Source organism: Theropithecus gelada, chromosome 9 (genome assembly GCF_003255815.1).
Source record: "Theropithecus gelada isolate Dixy chromosome 9, Tgel_1.0, whole genome shotgun sequence".
NCBI classification, from domain to species: domain Eukaryota; kingdom Metazoa; phylum Chordata; class Mammalia; order Primates; family Cercopithecidae; genus Theropithecus; species Theropithecus gelada.
Window position 1 is genome coordinate 5807272 of NC_037677.1, and position 22871 is coordinate 5830142.

The 22871-nt window shown below is 46.2% G+C and overlaps 1 protein-coding gene across 1 annotated transcript in view; it reads left to right on the top strand.

Moving 5' to 3' along the window:
* FBH1 (F-box DNA helicase 1) overlaps positions 1–22871 on the top strand; it is a 46001-nt gene that overhangs the window by 8213 nt on the left and 14917 nt on the right. The window contains 14 exon segments of the mRNA XM_025395864.1: positions 1405–1560; positions 4473–5074; positions 7368–7498; positions 7600–7735; positions 9346–9536; positions 12803–12895; positions 13237–13328; positions 14455–14623; positions 15283–15505; positions 17329–17416; positions 17499–17585; positions 18250–18386; positions 21452–21551; positions 21642–21763. Coding sequence (XP_025251649.1) covers positions 1405–1560; positions 4473–5074; positions 7368–7498; positions 7600–7735; positions 9346–9536; positions 12803–12895; positions 13237–13328; positions 14455–14623; positions 15283–15505; positions 17329–17416; positions 17499–17585; positions 18250–18386; positions 21452–21551; positions 21642–21763 — 2327 coding nt within the window.

Here is a 22871-nt window from a genome sequence, read left to right on the forward strand (position 1 = left end):
AGTGATTCTTGGGCCTCAGCCTCCTGAACAGCTGGGGTTACAGGTGCCTGCCACCACACCTGGCTGATCTTTATATTATTAGTAGAGATGGGGTTTCACCGTGTTGCCAGTCTGGTCGTGAACTCTAGACCTCAAGTGAACCACCTGCCTTGGCCTCTCAAAGTGCTGGGCTTACAGGCATGAGCCACTGCACCTGGCCTAATTTTTATTTTTAAGAAGTACATCTTTATATTTTAGTGTTTAATGCCGTAAGGAGGCTTCTGCATCTGTTACTGCATGTTTAATGCCACATGCAGTAACAGATGCAGAAGCATGGAGAATCTTGGTTACACATGGACAAGAATTACCTCAAAGAAGATGAGTACTACAAAACCAAGTATTTCAGTACCGTGGAAACAAAATTCTAGGCTTAATTGCTGCTGTAGTGTTTTGCTAAGGGAAGATACGAAGTTTTCTCCTCTAAAGGTCCTGAAAAGGAATTGGCTTCTCTTGCATTTGGGGCTGGGGGAGTCGCTGCTGTCCTTTCAAGTCTGTTCTCAATACCGAGGTGCTCGGGGGGCTGAGGGATGTGTGCCCTTTGGTCCTTCTCTCAGGGAAATTGCAGCCTGTATTATCACGATGTTTTGCTTCTAGTTATGTGCTTTTCATGTTATGTGCTTTTTACTATAATTAAACAATTTTAACAATTTAACAAAAAAAGTTATAAAAGTTTTTTGTTATTAAAAAAAAATAGCCTATTCTTAAATACTTTTGATTATCATAAAAAAAATATAAATGGCCTGGATAAAGTTAAGGAAAAGATGCCAAACCTCAGTATATCCACTAATGACAACTTCTTTTTTTGCTGTGTTGCCCAGATTGCAGTGCAGTGGTGCGATCTTGGCTCACTGCAACCTCCACCTCTTGGGTTCAAGCTACTGTTTCGCCTCAGCCTCCTGAGTAGCTAGCATTGCAGGCCTGCACCACAAGGCCCAGCTAATTTTTGTATTTTTAGTAGAGAGAGGGTTTTGCCACGTTGGCCAGGCCGATCTCCAACTCCTGGCCTCAAGTGATCCACCCACCTCCGCCTCCCAAAGTTCTGGGATTACAGGCGTGAGCCAGTGCACCCAGCCACAACTTTTTCTTAAATGAGCATTTCATGACCAAAGCTTCTAGAAAGTATAAGTAGAAAAAAAAATCTTAAGATCTTAAAATGTCACTTAGGATTCTTCAATTCTAAGAAAGAAAAATGCTAAGAAACGGAAAGGACAAAGTTGGTGGGCAAGGGGAAGGGGGAAGGGTTGGCTGGGGTGTTGACAAAATTGTGTCACTATACAGAAACATGAGTATAATGTGTTGGCTAGCTTGTAGAATCTGCGATAACTAATGAATATCCCCTTTCTTCTACCTGCTGGTATGAAACAGTGAGACGGTTTAAGCGGAAGCATCTTACTGCCATCGACTGCCAGCATTTGGCTCGGAGTCACTTGGCTGTGACCCAGCCCTTCGGTCAGAGATGGACAAACAGAGATCCGAACCATGGTCTCTATCCTAAACCCAGAACAAAAAGAGGGAGTAGGGGTATGTCTCCTCCAAAACTCTTGCATTTCAAAACCTGTAGTGTGTGGGTCCTTTGAATATCTCTTAGTTTAAAAGTATTTGTAAATGTTGCTGCTGTGACTTTGTAGTCTTGATGCAATAGCTTGACACTTTCTTTATTATTTGTGACTTTTCCATGAAAAAAAAATTTTTTTTTTTTTTTTTGAGACGGAGTTTCACTCTTGTTGCCCAGGCTGGAGTGCAATGGTGCAATCTCGACTCACTGCAACCTCTGTCTCCTGGGTTCAAGTGATTCTCCTGCCTCAGCGATTACAGGTGCATGCCACCATCCCCAGCTAATTTTGTTTTTTTTTTAGTAGAGACGGGGTTTCTCCATGTTGGTCAGGCTGGTCTCAAACTCCTGACCTCAGGTGATCCATCCGCCTCGGCCTCTCAAAGTACTGGGATTATAGGCGTGAGCCACCGCACCCCGCTGAGTTTTCCATGAAAATTCTGTCCTATTATCATAGTTCCTAAAAGCTCCGGAAAAGTGTGATGGAATGAATCCTATTAGCTTGTGTAAAGTGATAGAAGACATGGGCCAGTGTCACTCCTATTCCAATCCAGAAACATTGAGATTAGTTGACTCTTTGTTCATCTTCTCTGTCCAATCTGTCACTAGGTCCATGTGTCATTATTTTTCCTCCAAAATGTTCCTTCATCCTGAGCTCTTTGTCACCTAGTACCTGGACTACTACAGTAACCTTGCTCCTTGACTTCAGGTTTTATCTCTGCTGAATCAACTGGAATGCCCCCCCTAGGTACCAAATGAATTCCCACTTTAGTTAATAAATCTAGATTGCCTTATTTCCCTTTGATACAACTAATTTCAGAATCCAACTCAAATATTATCTGGTTGTCCTTTTTTTTTTTTTTTTTTTTTTGAGGCAGGGTCTTGCTCTGTCATCCAGGAGTGCAGTGGCACCTTTTCAGCTCACTGCAGCCTCTGCCTATCACCTCAGCCTCCCAAGTAGCTGGGACTTACAGGCACGTGCCACCATGCCCAGCTAATTTTTGTATTTTTTTTTTTGTAGAGACAGGGTTTTGCTATGTTGCCCAGGCTGGTCTCAAACTCCTGGGCTCAAGAGACCCACCTGCTTCCGCCTCTCAAACTGCCAGGATTACAGGTGCGAGCCACCTCTCCCAGCCTGGTTGTCTTTAACTATTGTATGTTTCCTGCTGTGGGAGCTACTATAACCAACTGTATGAGGCAGTTTGAAACTTACTTATATCCTGTTGGATACTGAGTTTGTTCCATATATAGAAGTCTGTTTCTTCTCTATTTTGAGTTCTTTACTGACAAGGACTTGTGAGGTGGCCCTGACCAGGTGGTAAGGTCTCAATGACTGTGGGTGTGACTGGATTCAACAATTGGAAAATACCAGGATTTGGCTGGGAGCAGTAGCTCACGCCTTATTTGTAATCCCAGTACTTTGGGAGGTTGAAGTGGGAGAATTGCTTGAGCCCAGAAGTGCCAGATCAGCCTGGGCAACATAGTGAGACCCCGTCTCTATTTAAAATAATAATAATAATATTTTTTAAAAAAGAAATTTTTAGGATTTAACCCTGATCATATGGATTAACCTATAGTAATAGTGATGTGAAAACTCTGGGTTTCCATCAAATTGCCCAAGAAAGAGTTAACAGTTTTACATATATATATATATTTTTTACTAATATAGAAAAATATCTGTTTCAGCTTCGTAAATTTTGTTCAAGGCTAAACCAAGTTTCAGTCCATTCTCTTCCAAAGTGAGTGTTTTGGTTACAGCCATTTAGAAAGGAACTATGTATTATTGATAAGGTGTTTACTTCTTTGGCATTTAAAAATTATTTTTAGGAGTTTGAAAATGCTGTGGGATGTATGAAATCACCATTTAGGCTTCCCTATGTTCCTGAAAAATCTGTGAGGTCAGGAAATGTAACCATTTTTCACTTTATATTTGTCTCAGAATCATTGGTGCTTAGTAAATGCTCACTGAACAAACATGTAGAAGAGATTAGGTACCATTCTAATACTATAAAGAGAATTCTGAGTCCTACCTTTTTATTTTAAAATAAATTAATGTGTCACCTTCACAGGAAGAAATATGAATAAAAGCTGGGCACAGTGGCTCACACCTGTAATCCCAGCACTTTGGGAGGCCGAGGCGAGTGGGTTACTTGAGGTCAGGAATTCTAGGCCAGCCTGGCCAACACGGCAAAACTCCATCTCTACTAAAATACAAAAATTAGCCAGGCATGGTGGCATACGCCTATAGTCCCAGCTACTTGGGAGGCTGAGGCAGGAGAATAGCTTGAACCTGGGAGGCGGAGGTTGCAGTGAGCCAAGATCATGCCACTGCACTCCAGCCTGGGCAACAGAGCAAGACTCCATCTCAAAAATAAATAAATACATAAATAAAAAAGAAATAAAAATAAAAGTTTTAGCACTGTCAAATGAGAAGAGTGAGATTTTCAGAATCCTGATAACCCCAAGCATGTGAATTTCTGCTTAAGCACATGTAGGCTTTCTGTTGTGAGTGGGAGCGGGGCACTTTGTGAGTGGTGGTGTGGTTGTGAGCAGTCACCTCCTTTTTGTCTGTCCATTCAGATGTTCCCTGCGTAGCCTGTTTCTCTGTACTTGTATTTACTGCAGGGAGTATTGTTGGCCATCACACCATGTGAAGACTGGTCTCTGTCTCTTTGCAAATGTGTGTCTGGTTATATGATAGAGCCAAATATAAATATCGTTTGAATTAGTTATTTATATAATCAGCTGGCCCATACATGTGTTTTTATCTCTTTCCTCTGTTAACATAGATAATTGAAAATTAGTGTGTCTTATTTGGGTTAATAGCAGGTCAACAGTCACCGTTCATTGCTTGTCCATCCTGTTTGGGTTATCTCTACAGGTCAGGGACGTCAAAGATGTATCCCTGAGTTCTTCCTAGCAGGCAAGCGGCCGTGCACCAATGACATGGCCAAAAGCAATTCTGTTGGCCAGGACAGCTGTCAGGACTCTGAGGGTGACATGATCTTTCCTGCAGAGAGCAGCTGTGCACTGCCTCAGGAAGGCAGTGGAGAAGCATGGCTGGGCTCATCAGGGTCTGCCCCGCCCTCCAGGAAGCGGTCTCGGTCCTCTGAGGAAGAGAGTAACCAGGCTACCGGAACCAGCCGGTGGGATGGAGTTTCTAAGAAAGCTCCACGGCACCATTTGACTGTGCCATGCACAAGGCCTAGGGAGGCCAGGCAAGAAGCAGAGGACAGTACGTCTCGACTCTCTGAGGAGTCTGGAGAAACCGACCAAGATGCTGGGGACATGGGTCCTGATCCCATTCCTGACTCATACTATGGGCTTCTTGGGACCTTGCCCTGCCAGGAAGCACCAAGCCACATTTGTAGCCTGCCTAGTGAGGTCCTGAGGCACGTGTTTGCCTTCCTCCCGGTGGAAGACCTCTATTGGAACCTGAGCTTGGTGTGCCACCTGTGGAGGGAGATCATCAGTGACCCTCTGGTGAGTGAGTGCTGGAGTTGGGAGATGTTTCCTCTAAAAGCACGTAACTTTGCTTAATGTATGCTTCTAATCAGAGGATCTTTTCAGAAATGGTTTCCATTTGCCTTCAGAAGACATTCAAACTCCTTAGAGGCATTTAAGGCCTTCCGTGTCTGCCCCACCCTATGACTCCAGCCTCTTTGCTCACTTCCACTCAACACGGCTTCCCTGGGTTCCATCTACAGCTCATCTGCTGTATCCTGACCACAGACTGCACATTCCTTCCCCTCCCTGGGTTGCTCTCATCCTCCCACGCTGCCCACCTGGAGGGTTCCTTCCTCATATCTCCCTTGACTTCGTGTTTTTCTTTTTTTTTTTTTGAGACAGAGTTTCCTGCTGTCGCCCAGGCTGAAGGGCGGTGGCACGATCTCGACTCACTGCAACCTCTGCCTTCTGGGTTCAAGTGATTCTCCTGCCTCAGCCTCCCCAGTAGCTGGGATTACAGGTGTGCACCACCACACCTGGCTAATTTTTGTATTTTCAGTAGAGACGGGGTTTTACCATGTTGGCCAGGCTGGTCTCTGAAACTCCTAACTTCAAGTGATCTGGCTGCCATCAGCCTCCCAACTGCTGGGATTACAGGCGTGAGCCACTACGTCCAGCCCGTTTTTGTTTGTTTGTTTTAATGTAAGCATTTATAGCTATAAACCGCTCTCTTAAAACAGCACAACAGCATTCATTGCGTTTCATAAGTTTTGCTGTGTTATGTTTTCATTTTCATTTGTCTCAAGATATTAATTTTCTTTGTGATTTCCTCTTTGACCCATTGGTTGTTTTAAGAATGTGGTTTTTTGTTTGTTTGTTTCTGTTTTGTTTTGAGACAGAGTCTCTGTCACCCAGGCTGGAGTGCAGTGGCTTGATTTTGGCTCACTTCAATCTCCACCTCCTGAGTTCAAGTGATTCTTATGCCTCAGCCTCCCAAGCAACTGGGATTACAGACACGTGCCACCATGCGCGGCTAACTTTTGTATTTTTAGGAGAGATGGGGTTTCACCTTGTAGTCCAGGATGGTCTCAAACTCCTGGCCTCAAGTGATTCGCCTGTCTTAGCCTCCCAAAGTGCAGGGATTATAGGCATAAACCACCGTGCCTGGCCAAGAGTATGTTGTTTAATTTCCATGTATTTGTGGATTTTTCAGTTTTCCTTCTGCTGTTGATTTCTGGTTACATTCCATTGTGATTTAAAAAGATACTTTGTATAATAACTTCAGTGGTTTTTAAGTTTGTTGAAACTTGTTTCGTGGCCTAACAGGTGATCTATCCTGGAGAATGTTTCAAGTGCCCTTGAGAGGAACGTATATTTTGCTGTTGTTAGGTGGAGTATTCTGTATATGTTTGTTCAGCCCACTTAGTCCATAGTGTTGTTCAGATCCTCTGTTTCCTTATTTATCTTCTGTCTGGTTGTTCCATTCATCATTGAAATGGTGGTGTTGAAATCTTCTGTTATTGTGTTGCTGTTTGTTTCTACCTTCGGTTCTGTCAGGGGTTGTTTCCTATATTTAGGAGCTCTAATGTTTGCTGCATATATATTTATAGTTATTGTACCTTCTTGGTGAATTGACCCTTTTGTTGTTATGTCCTTTGTCTCTTATAACAGTATTTAACAGACAAAATTGACTTACAATCTGTTTTGTCTGATATTGGTATAGCCACAGCTCTCATATTATTTTGTTCTCATTGAAACTCTGAGCTATGTGTACTAATGTTTCAGATAGGGAAACTGAAGCTATAGCTTTTCCCAGATTCTATAACTGTAACAAGTTAGTGTTAGAACCAAGATCAAGACCCAGTTCTCCTAGTTTCCAATAAAAATGTCTGTACCATTTCTGCCTGATTTGTCTGGCTTTTGAATTGTGAGCTGTGATTGCTTTTCACTGGTAAAAGGTTATCTCTGTGTTTGTGGCTTAATCTGCTTTTTTTTTTTTCTTTCTTTCTTTCTTTTTTTTTTTTCCCTGAGATGGAGTCTTACTCTGTCACCCAGGCTAACGTGCACTGCAGTGGCTTGATCTCGGCTTACTGTAACCTCCGCCTCCCGGGTTCAAGTGATTCTCCTGCCTCAGCTTCCTGAGTAGCTGGGACTACAGGCGTGTGCCACCATGCCTGGCTAATTTTTCTATTGTTTTTTCAGTAAAGACAGGGCTTCGCCATGTTGGCCAGGCTGGTCTCGAACTTCTGACCTCAGGTGATCTGCCTACCTCATTAATCTGCTTTGTAATGGCCTTTGCCTCATGTTATTTTGTTTTTTAACTACATAGTTCATTCCTTGGAAGAAGCTGTACCATCGATACCTGATGAACGAAGAGCAAGCTGTTAGCAAAGTGGACGGCATCCTGTCTAACTGTGGCATAGAAAAGGAGTCAGACCTGTGTGTGCTGAACCTCATACGGTGAGCTTCACCTGTTGTAAGGAAGGCGTCTTTGAAGTCTTCCTTGTACATCAGTGCTTATGGTCACCCTACTCATGGCCTCTCCCATGAATGTCTTACAGATACACGGCCACCACTAAGTGCTCCCCGAGTGTGGATCCCGAGAGGGTGCTGTGGAGTCTGAGGGACCACCCCCTCCTCCCTGAGGCTGAGGCGTGTGTGCGGCAACACCTCCCTGACCTCTACACTGCTGCCGGGGTAGGTCTGGAGGCTGCGGGAGAAGGCGGCATCTTATTTCACTGGAGGAAGCTTCAATTGAGGATGACTTTGTATTTATTTTTAATATCTGTATTTAATCTCTGAATGCTTTGAAGCATTCATGTTGTCATCGTTCCCAATGGAGAAATAAAAGGCCATATAATTATAGAGTCTTAGATTTAGAGGAAATTTAAAAAAATCATTTAGTCTGATTTCCCATTTGGTTGAGGAATCCTCTCTGAAATATTTCTGAAAAGTGGTCATCTAGCCTCTGAACACTTTTAATAATAGGATTTCTTTACAAGACAGCCCACCCCATTATTGACAACTTGGCTTATTTGAAAGGGACAGAAAAATTAAGGGTCTTGCTATAGTCACACAATGAAGTAATGAGAAGCTGGAAATAACCCTCAGTCTCCTTGAATCTCAGCCCTGTTGCTCGTCTTCCAGTTCAGGGGTTCCCAGATTTAATCTTCGAGGCTACGTGCAACCTCTGCGTGTATTTTGCTGGCCACAGAGCGCTGGGAACCCAGGCAACTGCATTTCTCTTTATCTTGAAGAAGATGATTGCTGATGGTGGTGGAGTGGGTCTTCTTTCATAGGATGGTTGAAGTGAGAGGGGATGGGACATTCCTTTCTTGGAATGTGTTCTTTAACACAGAGACGTGTAGTAACTTAAGAATGGTAAAGGCTGGGTGTGGTGGCTCACATCTGTTATCCTAGCACTTTGGGAGGCCAAGGTGGGTGGATCACCTGAGGTCAGGAGTTCAAGACCAGCCTGGCCAACATGGTGAAGCCCTGTCTCTACCAAAAATAAAAAAATTAGCCGAGCATGGTGGCATGTACCTGTAGTCATGGCTACTCTGGAGGCTGAGACAAGAAAATTGCTTGAACCTGGCAAGCGGAGGTTGCAGTGAGCTGAGATTGTGCAACTGCACTCCAGCCTGTGTGAGAGTGAGACTTCATCTCAAAAAAACAAAAAACCTGTGTCCACTATTAACTTTCTGTGTAAGTGAACATTTATGGAGACATTGCTAAGAGGAGCATGCTGTCTTCACAGAATAAACTTTCCGTAATTTCATATTTATTTAACTTACCATGAAAAGTTATTACTAATAATAAATAGCGAGTTAACACCATCATGCTGGAGAATTGCCAGACTTTATTTCCCCCATAGCCTGCGAGCAGCCCTCTCCTGTGTCTGCGTCTCTCTTGCCTCTTGGGTGGGCTCCCCCTGCTGGCTGTTTTTCTCTGGCCCCGCCAAACGTTATGGGCCTGAGAGCCCCCGTGGCCTGGAGAGTAGGGTGGTGAGATGACAGGGAGCTCATATTTTTAGACTGTCTCTCTATTCAAGGTTCTATGTTAGATACTTCATCCATGTTATTTAATTAAAGAAAACTAAGATCTCAAATCCAAAAGTGATGAGAAGGAGTCCAGGGCGAACGGAAGGGCTCCCCTGTTTCCCAAATACCACTTGGAAAATCTGGATTCAATCCGGACAGTCTGTAGCCAGCAGCTGGACCCCCGGCTCGGCTCCTTCCTGCTGTGATTCGTATTAACCATGGCCTGTGTTTGGGCTGTCCCTCCTTCCCTGTGCACTTGGCTTGCAGGGTGTCAACGTCTGGGCCCTGGTGGCAGCTGTGGTGCTCCTCTCCAGCAGTGTGAATGACATCCAGCGACTGCTCTTCTGCCTCCGGAGACCCAGCTCCACGGTGACCATGCCAGATGTCACCGAGACCCTGTACTGCATAGCCGTGCTTCTCTACGCCATGAGGGAGAAGGGGATTAACATCAGCAATAGGTAATGCCCCGGGAGGAGGGGAGGGGATGCTCTGATAACGGGAGAGTCCCAGATGCGGCAGCAGGTCCAGCCCTGCCACTTAGCAGTATTAGCAGCTGGCAGGCTGTGGGACCCACCCTGCTCCACCTCAGCGTCATCTTCTGCAGGAGCCAGGGGTGGAGAGTTTGATGTGGAAAGGCTGGTAAGAGCGCGTTATGAACATACAGTTGTAGGTGGCTGCAAGATACCACCAAGGCCGATTTTACCATCATGGGTCCTGCAGCCTTAGGGGAAGCCCCTCGCCAAGAGAAGCCTTCCTTATTCACCTGTGGCCTCGCTTCCCTGGGAAAATGTTAGGCTCTGCTTCCTCCGTTTCCCACTTGGATGGAGAAGACTCGTCCATCTTACCACGTGGGAGAGGCTGTTGCGTGTGGGCTGCTGATTCACAGGGGCCCCGATGGTTTCCTCAGCAGGGTGGGGAGTGCCTGGGGAGTCGTGTGCATCTGACAAACACTGAACACCTGTGCGTGTCCAATAGTTGTCCAGGAGCCGGTCCACAGCTTAGAGCAGATTCCTGATCTAGTGAGGGAAGACAGGTCCTGTGTAAGTGAATGTGTGAAAAGGCATTTTAGTGAGTAATGAGCACTGCAGAGAAACTAGAGCAGAGTGCTATGGGGGGAATGCTGCTTTAGAGGGGTGGAAAAAGCTTCTCTGAGCAGGTAGTGTCTGAGTGAAACCTGAGTGTGGAGGAGGAGCCGCCGTTTCACAACTGTGGGGAGAGCAGTTTAGGAGAAGGTGTAGATGCCTTAAGGGCCTGAAGATGGGAATGAACTTGGGACATGTGAGGAAGAGAAAAAGTGCAGTATGGCAAGGGTGGGAGGGAACACAAGATTGTGAAGGACGGACAGGAGCAGTTGAGGGATCTTATAGGCCCGGATTAGAAGGTAGAATAAAGCCAGGCTCGGTGGCTCACACCTGTAATCCAGCACTTCGGGAGGCGAGGCGGGCAGTTCGCTTGAGGCCAGGAGCTGGAGACCAGCCTGGCCACCAAGGAGAAACCCCATCTCTATTAAAAATACAAAAATTAGGCCGGGCGCGTTGGGCTAAAGCCTGTAATCCCAGCACTTTGGGAGGCCGAGGCGGGCGGATCACGAGGTCAGGAGATCGAGATCATCCTGGCTAACACGGTGAAACCCTGTCTCTACTAAAAAATACAAAAAAACTAGCCGGGCGAGGTGGCGGGCGCCTGTAGTCCCAGCTACTCGGGAGGCTGAGGCCGGAGAATGGCGTAAACCCGGGAGGCGGAGCTTGCAGTGAGCCGAGATCCGGCCACCGCACTCCAGCCTGGGCGACAGAGTGAGACTCCGTCTTAAAAAAAAAAAAAAAAATACAAAAATTAGCCGGAAAGTTTTGGTGGTGTGTGTCTCTATTCCCCGGTTACTCGGGAGGCTAAGGCACGAAAATCACTTGAACCCAGGAGGCAGAGCCTGCAGTGAGACGAGATCATTCCACTGTACTCCAGCCTGAGCGACAGAGTGAGGCTCTAAAAAAAAAAAAAAAAAAAATGTAGACTAAAACTCAGGGTGTGCTGGGCAGCTGGGGAGGGCCTTGTCCCTGAGTTGGAGTGATGGGGACAGGTAGCTCGACTGTGCAGCCATCCTGGAGAAGCAGAAACCGTCGGGGGTGGGGCGGGGGAGGGGGTGCCTTCTCCAGGGAGACTGGCCCCTGGAAGTTGCAAGCCCCGAGAGGAAGGTGGCTGGTGGCACCAGGGGAGTGACTGGTGCCCAGGCATCAGTGGCAAGGTACCAGGAGGGAACAGGATTCCCCAGAAGTGTCCAAGAGTTTGCTGATGGCTGCCTTCTTGCCGAATCCCCACAGGGTGGAGAGAACACTCTGGCGTCTCCTCTTAGGAGGACCCTAATCCCTCTGGATCAGGGCCCTGCCCTTGTACTCTCACCTAACATTAACTACTTCCTTATTGCACACACCACATTGGGGTAGCGCTTCAACACGGGACTTTCAAGGGATGCACTTCAGTCCATGGCAGTATGTATGTTGATTTTTGTTGCGTTTCTATGTGTCTTCCTGTTTTTTCTGGGAGATAATATAATCACATCTGAAATGTTGGATTATTAAAGGTATTTGTTGCATTGGAGAGGTCGAGGCTTGGAGACAGGCTCTTCTCGCTCTGGGGATGGGGAGCAGTGGAGAGGTCGAGGCTTGGAGACGGGCTCTTCTCGCTCTGGGGGTGGGGAGCAGCACACTCGATTGTTGGGGGAGCGAGTCCAGGCTCACCCCCTGGTCTCCCCCACAGTCGAGGGGAGACTTGGAGAGGCTTTGGAATGGCATGTGCCAGCTGAGTCTGACGAGTCTGACAATGTCCTGTGCCTCTGCTGATTGAACTTTGTCATCTTTGGTCCCTCTTGGTGACTTGGAGGCTGTTGTTTTCAGGTCCTTAGTAATCAGATCTTGTTATCCGTAGCGTAGTCCCTTTTCTTGGGACCTTAAAAGATAGAATGCGTTCATGCTTCTAAAGCAATGTCATGTCATAAGAAGTAGACAGCAGAGCCACTGAGGTTTAGAAAGAGGCTGGTGTTTTTATCCGCAGGTATAGTGAGTATCATTCAAACAAGAGTCTCAGTGCTAGGAGCAGTGTTTCCCTTTGCCTTCCACTGGTCCTTACAGCTTTTCTGGTTGTTTAGCTCTTAAATGCCCGTCATTCCCTGAAGAGCCTGTCCTGGTCTCTTCCTCCTCTTGGTGATATACATAGAAACTACACCTTTCCCAGGACTGTGTTATCTGAGAATGCTTTGCCAGCCATAGATATATTTAAATCCTTTTCTTTCTTTTTTCCATTAAATGGTGGTAGGTATTTTCTTTTTAGAAATGGGAAGGAGTTTAAATCCATCCGAGGAAAAATAAGATACAGGCCGGGCGCGGTGGCTCAAGCCTGTAATCCCAGCACTTTGGGAGGCCGAGACGGGCGGATCACGAGGTCAGGAGATCGAGACCATCCTGGCTAACACGGTGAAACCCCGTCTCTATTAAGAAATACAAAAAACTAGCCGGGCGAGGAGGCGGGCGCCTGTAGTCCCAGCTACTCGGGAGGCTGAGGCCGGAGAATGGCGTAAACCCGGGAGGCGGAGCTTGCAGTGAGCTGAGATCCGGCCACTGCACTCCAGCCCGGGCGACAGAGCCAGACTCCGTCTCAAAAAAAAAAAAAAAAAAAAAGATACAGATTGTGACTCGAATTTGAAACTCTCTAAATCTACTTTTTTTTCTGGTAGGATTCACTACAACATTTTCTATTGCCTGTATCTTCAGGAGAATTCCTGCACTCAGGCCACAAAAGTTAAAGAGGAGCCGTCTGTCTGGCCAGGGTACGTGTGCATGTCGGTCAGCACGTGTTTTGTCTTCTGTCCTTGACTCTTCCTCATGCTCAGGGAGGGAGATGTTACGCTTCACTTCAGCAACGTCATTGAGGCATAATGTGCATTGTGTAAAGTTCACCCGTCCTAAGAGTGTAGTTCAGTGATACTGCCCGAGTGTGCGTCACCATTATAATCTAGCTTTAGACCATTTTTATTCCCGTAAGGGGAGGCCTTTTTCTGGTCAGCTTTTGTGTATCGTATTTGTCTGTTTGGTTTTTGGACAGCCTGTCCATCCCCTGGACTTTTCATGTCTTTCTGTTTTTCTCATTTCTCTTCTGTCATGATTATAGCAAGAAAACCATCCAACTTACACATGAACAACAGCTGATTCTGAATCATAAGATGGAACCTCTCCAGGTGGTGAAAATCATGGCGTTTGCAGGTGAGGGCGCCCACATCAGGTTCCCCAGGCGGTGGTTTTCCGCCTTTTCTCCCCACAGCCCCTTCCCGCTACCCGCCAGGGCATCTTTGCTCTGATAGGTCATCCAACTAACCATTTGATAACAGATCAAATAATCAATCTCAAAAGCAATTGACCAAGGAATCCTTGCTTCCCCGGACCACTCCATGAACATCCACAGTAGAGTTCCTGTTGACGGGTCGTTCACAGCAGTTAGTTGGTGGGGTAGATGCCCCCGGAATTGAGCCCAGCATTGTGATGTTTGCTGAGGCACTGACGGCTTCTGGAGAGGGAGGGCATGTTCATCTCCAGCCCAGGGTTTCAGTAACTCCCTAGTTTTGTGGGGTGACGTCTAGAGGGTCTGCCTTGGATTCGGTTTTAACGTACATTCATAAATATATTATCTACAATTATCCTGCCTCAGTCAGCCACACCGATCCACTTACAGCCTCCTGAAGTACTTGCTTATTCTTTCATCACAGCCTTTGCTCATGCTATTTGCTATTTTTTTCTACCTGTAATCCCTTCCTGCTCCTTTTGTGGCTAAATACCCTGCTAACAACAACGACAATGTATTAAATGCCTGCAGTGTGCCTGGCATGGTGCTGATCCTAATAGCATTCCGTGAGGTTGCTTAGTTACTCTTATTTTATAGAGGAAGAAATTGAAGCACAGAGAGCCTTGCCCCAGGTTGAATAAGTGGATTCGTGGTGGAGGCAGAATTCAAAGCTGGACTTGCCTCTCTCCAGAGACATGCTTTCCCCTCCCTAACCCTCGTGTCCTGAGGGGCATTTTTGCCCTCAGGAACCCTACCTCTAAGGGATACCCACTTACTTCTGAGAAGCAAACTGAAGCTCATGAGGTCAAGGGGTCTGCCTGTCCTTTGTCCCTAGGCTAGAGCCTACCTGAGCTGAGATCCCAGCCTGCCTTCACGCAGCTTCGAATCTGCTGCTCTTTTTGTGGCACTACTTTTATCAGCACTGAAAAACTTGTCACTGTCCTGCTGTCAAGACAGAGGTGTGATAAGCCTGGACAAGGCCTGATTGGGGATCCCTGGGCATGTCTTGTCTGGTCAGAGGGTCACCTCCTTTCCTCCTGGCTTCCCCAGGCACTGGGAAGACCTCAACCCTGGTCAAGTACGCAGAGAAGTGGTCTCAGAGCAGGTTTCTGTATGTGACGTTCAACAAGAGCATCGCAAAGCAGGCCGAACGCGTCTTCCCCAGCAACGTCATCTGCAAAACCTTCCATTCCATGGCCTACGGGCACATAGGGCGGAAGTGAGTACTGCTGTCACTAGTGGCACTGTTGCTGCCGGCACAGCCGCGTCTTACTGTTTCCCCTGACGATTACATGTGAACTTACACCACAGTGACCCTGAGAAGTGTAGCGCTGTTATCTCCACTTACAGGCAGGAAATAAAAACATAGGTTTAGTCTTTTGTACTTTTATCCTGTAGCAACATATTGTTTACATATAATGCCGTCTTGCCGAGAGGGGTGTTGTCATGGAACTGAGGCACAGAAAGTCAGAATGACTCGCTAAAAGTTCAGTCTCACAAATCCTGATCAGTTGTAGGCTTTCCTTGGAAGGGAGTGAGGAAGACTTGGCCGAGGCACACTTGCCTCAGGTCTCCTGGATGTAGAGGCATCAGGGAACTCCGAGTGTCCCTCTGGGGACCTCCTGGAGCCCAGCTTCATGGTGGAATAGCAGTGTCTGCTGTAAGCTGGTTCCTCTTCTGGGTTGGTACATGGGAGTCCTGAAAGCCGTTTCCAGTCAGAAGAGGACCATGCAGAACTTTCTTGCTTTAAAATATTTAGTCTTGCCTGCGCGTGGCACTTGAAGCTACCTCCTGGTGACGTTAGAGAGAGTGGAGGAGATGTTAAATAGCACCCAGCCAGGAGAGCCACGTGCTGTTCATTGGGGATGGGTATTGCAGGTACCAGTCGAAGAAGAAGTTGAATCTCTTCAAGTTAACACCTTTCATGGTCAACTCCGTCCTTGCTGAAGGGAAGGGTGGATTCATAAGAGCCAAGCTTGTGTGTAAGACTCTGGAGAACTTCTTTGCCTCCGCTGATGAAGAGCTGACCATTGATCACGTGCCTATTTGGTGTAAGAACAGCCAAGGACAGAGAGTCATGGTTGAGCAGAGTGAAAAACTGGTGAGTGTCTAAGTGTATGAAGTGTTAGGGATCTGAGGATGGGGGAAATGGGAAGTGTTAGGGATCTGAGGATAGAGGAATAGAGGAAGTATTAGGGATCTGAAGATGGGGAAACAGGGGAAGTATTAGGGATCTGAGGATGGGGGAAACGGGAAGTGTTAGGGATCTGAGGATGGGGAAACGGGAAGTGTTAGGGATCTGAGGATGGGGAAACGGGAAATGTTAGGGATCTGAGGATGGGGAAGCAGGGGAAGTGTTAGGGATCTGAGGATGGGGAACAGGGGAAGTGTTGGGGATCTGAGGATAGGGGAACGGGGAAGTATTAGGGATCTGAGGATGGGGAAACAGGGGAAATGTTAGGGATCTGAGGATGGGGAAACAGGGGAAGTGTTAGGGATCTGAGGATGGGGAACAGGGGAAGTGTTAGGGATCTGAGGATGGGGAAACGGGAAGTGTTAGGGATCTGAGGTTGGGAGAAATGGGAAGTGTTAGGGATCTGAGGTTGGGGGAAATGGGAAGTGTTAGGGATCTGAGGATGGGAAAACAGGGGAAGTGTTAGGGATCTGAGGATGGGTGAAAGGGGAAGTGTTAGGGATCTGAGGATGGGGGAAATGGGGAAGTGTTAGGGATCTGAGGATGGGGAAACAGGGGAAGTGTTAGGGATCTGAGGATGGGGAACAGGGAAAGTGTTAGGGATCTGAGGATGGGGAAACGGGAAGTGTTAGGGATCTGAGGTTGGGAGAAATGGGAAGTGTTAGGGATCTGAGGTTGGGGGAAATGGGAAGTGTTAGGGATCTGAGGATGGGAAAACAGGGGAAGTGTTAGGGATCTGAGGATGGGTGAAAGGGGAAGTGTTAGGGATCTGAGGATGGGGGAAATGGGGAAGTGTTAGGGATCTGAGGATGGGGAAACAGGGGAAGTGTTAGGGATCTGAGGATGGGGAACAGGGAAAGTGTTAGGGATCTGAGGATGGGAAACAGGGGAAGTGTTAGGAATCTGAGGATGGGGGAAATGGGAAGTGTTAGGGATCTGAGGATGGGGGAAACGGGAAGTGTTAGGGATCTGAGGATGGGGAACAGGGGAAGTATTAGGGATCTGAGGATGGGGGAAATGGGAAGTGTTTGGGATCTGAGGATGGGGAAACAGGGAGTATGGGACAGCATTATTTCTTCTTTCACTTCTTCAGAGCTGTTCGTAGGAGGTTGAGGGTGGGAGGGTTAGGCTGTGGGCCCATGGGGATGGCTGTGAATTGTTGGATATTTTCTCCTGTGGAGGATACGACCATCTCACTTAAGCCTCAGAATAGTCCTCCCATTTAACAAGAAGGCAGACATGGAACGACCTGCCTGAGTTTATAAGAGCTTGTCACTGGGGTTTCTGGACCTCAAGTCTGATCTTAACTGAAGGCTGGAATCTCTCTCCTGATTTTCTTGGGTTATTGGTTCTATGGAATAGATTTTGCTAATGGGAAAGTCTGTTTCTTATTTTTATCAAGTCTTTTTCATTTGCCATTGTTTTTATGAATTAAGAATCAGTCATAAATCTAGAAAAACAATTTGGCCTTTTCTGGTTCACCTAACTGTTGTGACCTCTGCCCTGTCATGGGCGTGGCATGGCCCGGCTGCTTCCTGTCTCAGCACTGGATACCCTCTGTGGCGTGGAGAGGCTGTTGAGGAGACCCAGGAGGTTAGGGAGGTGCCTGCGGTCCCCCTTCTGTGATGATGCCCTGGCTCCACTGCTGTATAGGAATTGAAAGTGTGACTGCAGGGTGCTGCCTTTGCCAGGGTCTCAAACTCTGGGTTACCATATACCTTCCTTCCTAGAATGGTGTCCTTGAAGCAAGCCGCCTCTGGGATAACATGCGGAAGCTGGGGGAGTGCACAGAAGAGGCGTACCAGATGACTCATGACGGTAGGCAGCTGCCGGATGGCGGGGACTGGCAAGTGGGACTGCCTTCCTGGAGTTACAACTCCTGCCTCTCTCCTTATTTTAGGCTACTTGAAACTCTGGCAGCTGAGTAAGCCTTTGCTGGCCTCTTTTGACGCCATCTTTGTGGATGAGGCCCAGGACTGCACACCAGGTGATACGCTGTTCAGGACATCAGTAGTCTCAAATACGTAGAAACAGCACTATGATTATGTAAGAGGACACCTGTGTGAACTAAGTTGATTATTCTTATTTGTGATAAAGAAGAGGATCTTCTTAATCACCTTAGGATTTCAAGCTGCCCCCTGCCCTCACCCAAGCAGATTTCTCTGTCACCATAGGTTTTACTTAGGTTGTTCTTAACATGTTGACCAAGTTGTAGACCCGCAGACGATAGGGACCTAGACTCATGCTCAGTGGGAAGAGATCGTCCATTGAGAGGGAAAAGCTTGTGTTGTTTGTATCTCAAGTGGCTAAGAGAGAACAGACAGTGTTAATGAGTCTGACTTTGTAGGTCAATTTCCAGTGCTTTAACATTAAAGACAATTTGCCTCATTTTAGATTTGCCTGTGTTGTTTTCATAAATTCCAACAGTTCATCCAGGGCGAAACATAATCTGCATTCCTAGGACCAGAAACTGTTTCTTTTGTCCATTATAAAATAGCTGCTTTTGATGGAGTGTGCCTGTCCTGCAGGAAAAGGCGACCTTGAGGTCCAGGGTGCCCTGGCTTAGCTTCACGGAAGTGTTTTGTTCTTTTCTTTTTGCTGCCTGGGGTGGAGGCCTCAAGGTTTCTCACTTTTCCTCTCATTGGTTACAGCTATCATGAACATAGTTCTGTCTCAGCCATGTGGGAAAATCTTTGTAGGGGACCCGCACCAGCAGATCTATACCTTCCGGGGTGCGGTCAACGCCCTGTTCACAGTGCCCCACACCCACGTCTTCTATCTCACGCAGGTAAGTGCACGCTCTGCATCGGAGCCATTTCTTCTCCCTCCCAGTGTCTTACGTGCTGGGCCCTGTGCAAGGTGGTATGCCAGGCTCACCAGAGCTAGCAAATCCTTGCTTCTAAGTAGTGGTTCTCAAAGTGTGGTTCTCAGGGTCTGCCAAGTCAGACTGTTTTCATAAGGGGTGCGTGCACAGCGGTCATCTGAGGAAGAGCTGCTGCGGCTGAACTGTGAACTGACGGCTGCTGCCACCTTGTGTGTTTGTACTTAGAACAGTTGTTAGACCAGCGCTGGTTGTTCAGACTTGTGTATTTGGCACTTTTTCAAAGATGAATGAAACAAGCTGCGACTTCAGGGAAAATAACTGACAGTGTTTGTTGTCAAAAATAACATCTTTGCTTTCAAGTGAAATTAAAATTTTGGCAAACTCTCCTATAATGAACATGACAACTCACAGTGTCCTCGATTATGCAAAAAGTTTATTATGCGCGCCTTCCTTTCCAATCACATGTCTGCGTGGGGTTGAATTTTCTTCATGTGTGTCAACCAAGACAGCATATCACAGCAGACAATGCAGATGTGAACACAGGAAGCCAGCAGTCTTCTGTTATGCCAGGCATTGCAGAGATTTGCAAAAATGGAACATGGTGCCATTCTTCTTGGTGAATTTTTTCTTTGTTCTGGAAAATATATTTCAAAAGATATGTTCTTTATGTCGTTACATAAGAGGCTTTTGGCTGAGCATGGTGGCTTATGCCTGTAATCCCAGCATTTTGGGAGGCCAAGAAGGACAGATCACTTGAGGTCAGGAGTTCAATACCAGCCTGGCCAACATGGTAAAACCCTGTCTCTACTAAAAATACAAAAATTAGCCAGGCATGGTGGCTCACGCCTGTAGTGTCAGCTACTCGAGAGGCTGAGGCAGGAGAATCACTTGAACCCAGGAGGTGGAGGTTGCAGTGAGCCGAGATTGCACCACTGCACTCCAGCCTGGGTGACACAGTGAGACTCTGTCTTTAAAAAAAAATAGTTTTGAATCGTTATTTTTAAATGAATTAAAATTTCTAATATGGTAAATATAGATAGATAGAGCTCACGTAAATAAAAGCTCTTTGGAGGCTTTTTAAGTGTGATTTTTAATTGTGAAGCATCCTGAGACCAGAAGTTTGAGAACCACTGCTCTTAAGAAACTCATTTCTACTTAGAAGAGATGTCTCGGCTGGGCGTGGTGGCTCACGCCTGTAATCCCAGCACTTTGGGAGGCCGAGGCAGGCGGATCATGAGGTCAGGAGATCGAGACCATCCTGGCTAACATGGTGAAACCCTGTCTCTACTAAAAATATAAAAAATTAGCTGGGTGCTGTGGCGGGCGCCTGTAGTCCCAGCTACTCCAGAGACTGAGGCAGGAGAATGGCGCGAACCTGGGAGGTGGAGCTTGCAGTGAGCCGAGATCGCGCCACTGCACTCCACCCTGGGCGACAGAACGAGACTCCGTCTCTTAAAAAAAAAAGAAGAGATGTCTCACTTGGATGAAAGTATCAACTGTGCTGTGTTTTGTGATGTTATTGAAAGTTCTGTAGATGCCTCTGTTACTCTTCCCTTGAGCTCCTGCTGCTGTGGTGATTTAGGGTAGCAACAGTGCAGAGGTGTTTTGTTCTTTTAATAGACAATATTTTTTTAGAATAGTTTCAGATTTCCAGAAAAATCGAGAGGAGAGTTCTCATATGTCCTGTACTCAGTTTCCCATTACTAACATCTTACCGTCTTATATTCATGTGGAACACTTGTCACGATAATGAACCAACATTGATACATTATTATAGGCTGAAGTCCATGGTTCATTTGCATTTCCTTAGTTTTGAAATAATGTCTTTTGTGACTTCAGGATCCCATCCAGGATCCCACATTACATGTAGCCATGTGTCATGAGGCTCTTCTTGGCTGTGACAGTTGCTCAGACTTTCTCTATTTCTGATGTGACTTTCACAGTTTCCAGAAGTTCCAGTTAGGCATTTGTAGGCTACCCCTGTGCTGGGATTTGTCTAATGTCTTTTCTCATGGTTAGGCTAGAGTTCTGGGTTCTGGGAGGAAGACCACAGAGGTGAAGCTCCATTTTCATCACATGCTGTCGAGGTGCATGCTGTCACCATGGCTCATGACTTGAGGTTGACCTTGACCACCTGGCTGATGTAGTGTTTGTCAGGTTTCTCCACTGTAGAGTTCCTCTTTTTTTTCATCCTTTCCCTACTGGATGCTTTGGAAGGAAGTCTCTATACACTCAAGGAGTAAGTGTCCACGAATCTTCATAAATTATTTGGAATTCTTCTGCAAAGGAGATTTGTTTCTTCTATCCCATCTATTTAAATATTCAATCATTTATCTAAATATGAACTCATGGATATTTATGTTATAATTTCAGTTATGGTTCTCTCAGAGTAGTTTTATAGTAACAAAGTAGTGTTTGTTTAAAGTCTAGTTTTCGTTTGCTATTCACCAAAGCACCTGAAGTTGTGTGGGCATGAAAACAGGCCATACACATCCTGAGTGTAGGGAAGAATGATATCTTGCCAGCTGGAGGGGCGAAGGAAGCAGGGTCTTGGGCTGAGTTTTGAAGGTTAGGAAGTGACTTTGGTAGATGCAAGTCAGACAGAAAGCAGCATGGACTGAGGCAGGGCAGCGTGGGCAATGTGCAGGTGCTAGTGCTTCTGCCATGGCTGGTTGGTGCGGGGCAGTGGTTTTAAAGGTAGTGTGGAGAGGGATCTCAAAGGCAAGGGGAGAAGCCCTCCTTACCCTATCTTAATCTTTTGTATGATTTAGACTTCACTAGATTTGATTTGGAGAAAAGGGTAGATTTGCTTAAAAGAAAACTTTACTATTTGTGTTGAGAATAACGGAAAATAAAGACTGCCGGGTTGTGAAGGGCCCAGAAAGTGAGCCTGTGAAGTTCGCTTTCCGTGCGGGGGGTCAGGAAGAACTTGTCGGGTCTGGCCTGCCCGGGCTGTGGTGGCAGTGATGGAAATGCACGGACACACCGCAGGGCGGGCTTCTGACTCCCTCTGTCTTGCTGTTTTCCAGAGTTTTCGGTTTGGTGTTGAAATAGCTTATGTGGGAGCTACTATCTTGGATGTTTGCAAGAGAGTCAGGAAAAAGACTTTGGTTGGAGGAAACCATCAGAGTAAGGCTTTGAGTTACTTTTCTCTTTTATGTTACAAAAGTTTTCATCTTTATTTCGATTTGCCATAGAGTTTGTGCTCTCTCCCTAAAGGTGGCATTAGAGGTGACGCAAAGGGGCAAGTGGCCTTGTTGTCCCGGACCAACGCCAACGTGTTTGATGAGGCCGTACGGGTGACGGAAGGGGAAGTCCCTTCAAGGATACATTTGATTGGGGTAAGAGTACATTTCTGTTGACCACTTCATGCACAGAAACGTTGTAGATGAACATACCCAGTGAAAATGTTCGCCTTCATTGGGATTATCATGCAAGAAAGCATTTGGGTTTTTGACCCTTTCCACCGGGCTGCACCATGGCTGGCCTGTATCCCAGGCCATTCCGATTATGCCAGTGAAACATTCCTGGAAAGGCAGACACAAGAAGGGCTGGGGACCTTAGTTTCCACTCTTTAAACAATGAATGCCCTTCTTCCCTTGACAATGCCAGTGAGGCCGCGGGTTACTGGAAGCTTTTCTGGTTGTGTGTTGTCGTTAGTGTGAGAACAGCTGAGCTGACAACACGCGGAGTACATACCTAGGCTCTAGTTCTGACTGGTCACTAACCGCATGTGGCTGGGGGCAAGTCACAGCTTCTGTGTGCCTCATTCTCTCCACTCTGAGGTAAAATAATGCCTTGCCTTACCTGTTTCACAGGGAGTTAGAAGGATTCAGTGGCATGTTTACAGCATTTTTAACCCTGAAGCAAAGTTATATGACAAAAAGATATTCCCTCATTCATTTATGGAAATGTTTTCAAGAGCCTACTATGCATTAGGCACTCAATGAATATAGCAATGAATCCTAATCAAAAGACGTTTTAAGTTTTTTATTTATAAAGACTGTATAACAATGGTATAGAAATTTTGGAACCTAAAAAAGAACACATAATCCCAGTATTTCATATTATAGTTCTCATTTTTGCTATTTTTGTCTTTGTCCTTATAGATGTGTATTTTTGCATAATTGCAAGTATAGGGTACCTAGAAATGGATGCTGTTTTTCACTCAACACATAGGCATATTTTCCTTCATTACTGTTTTAATGACCTTGTAGTATTTGGTCTGGTAAATAATAACATAATTTAGCCATAGTTATTGTTGTAAGAGAGTAGTATTTTTGGAATATCATCCACACTGGCATGATGTAAAGCGAGTGGTTCTCTCTACCTCTCTTAAATCCACTTATCACCTGTACCATGTGTCATTACACGTGACCACACATCTGATTGTGGGTTATAATGTCAACTGTGTTATTCTGTCCGCTGTTTTATGTGAGTGTTTTACGT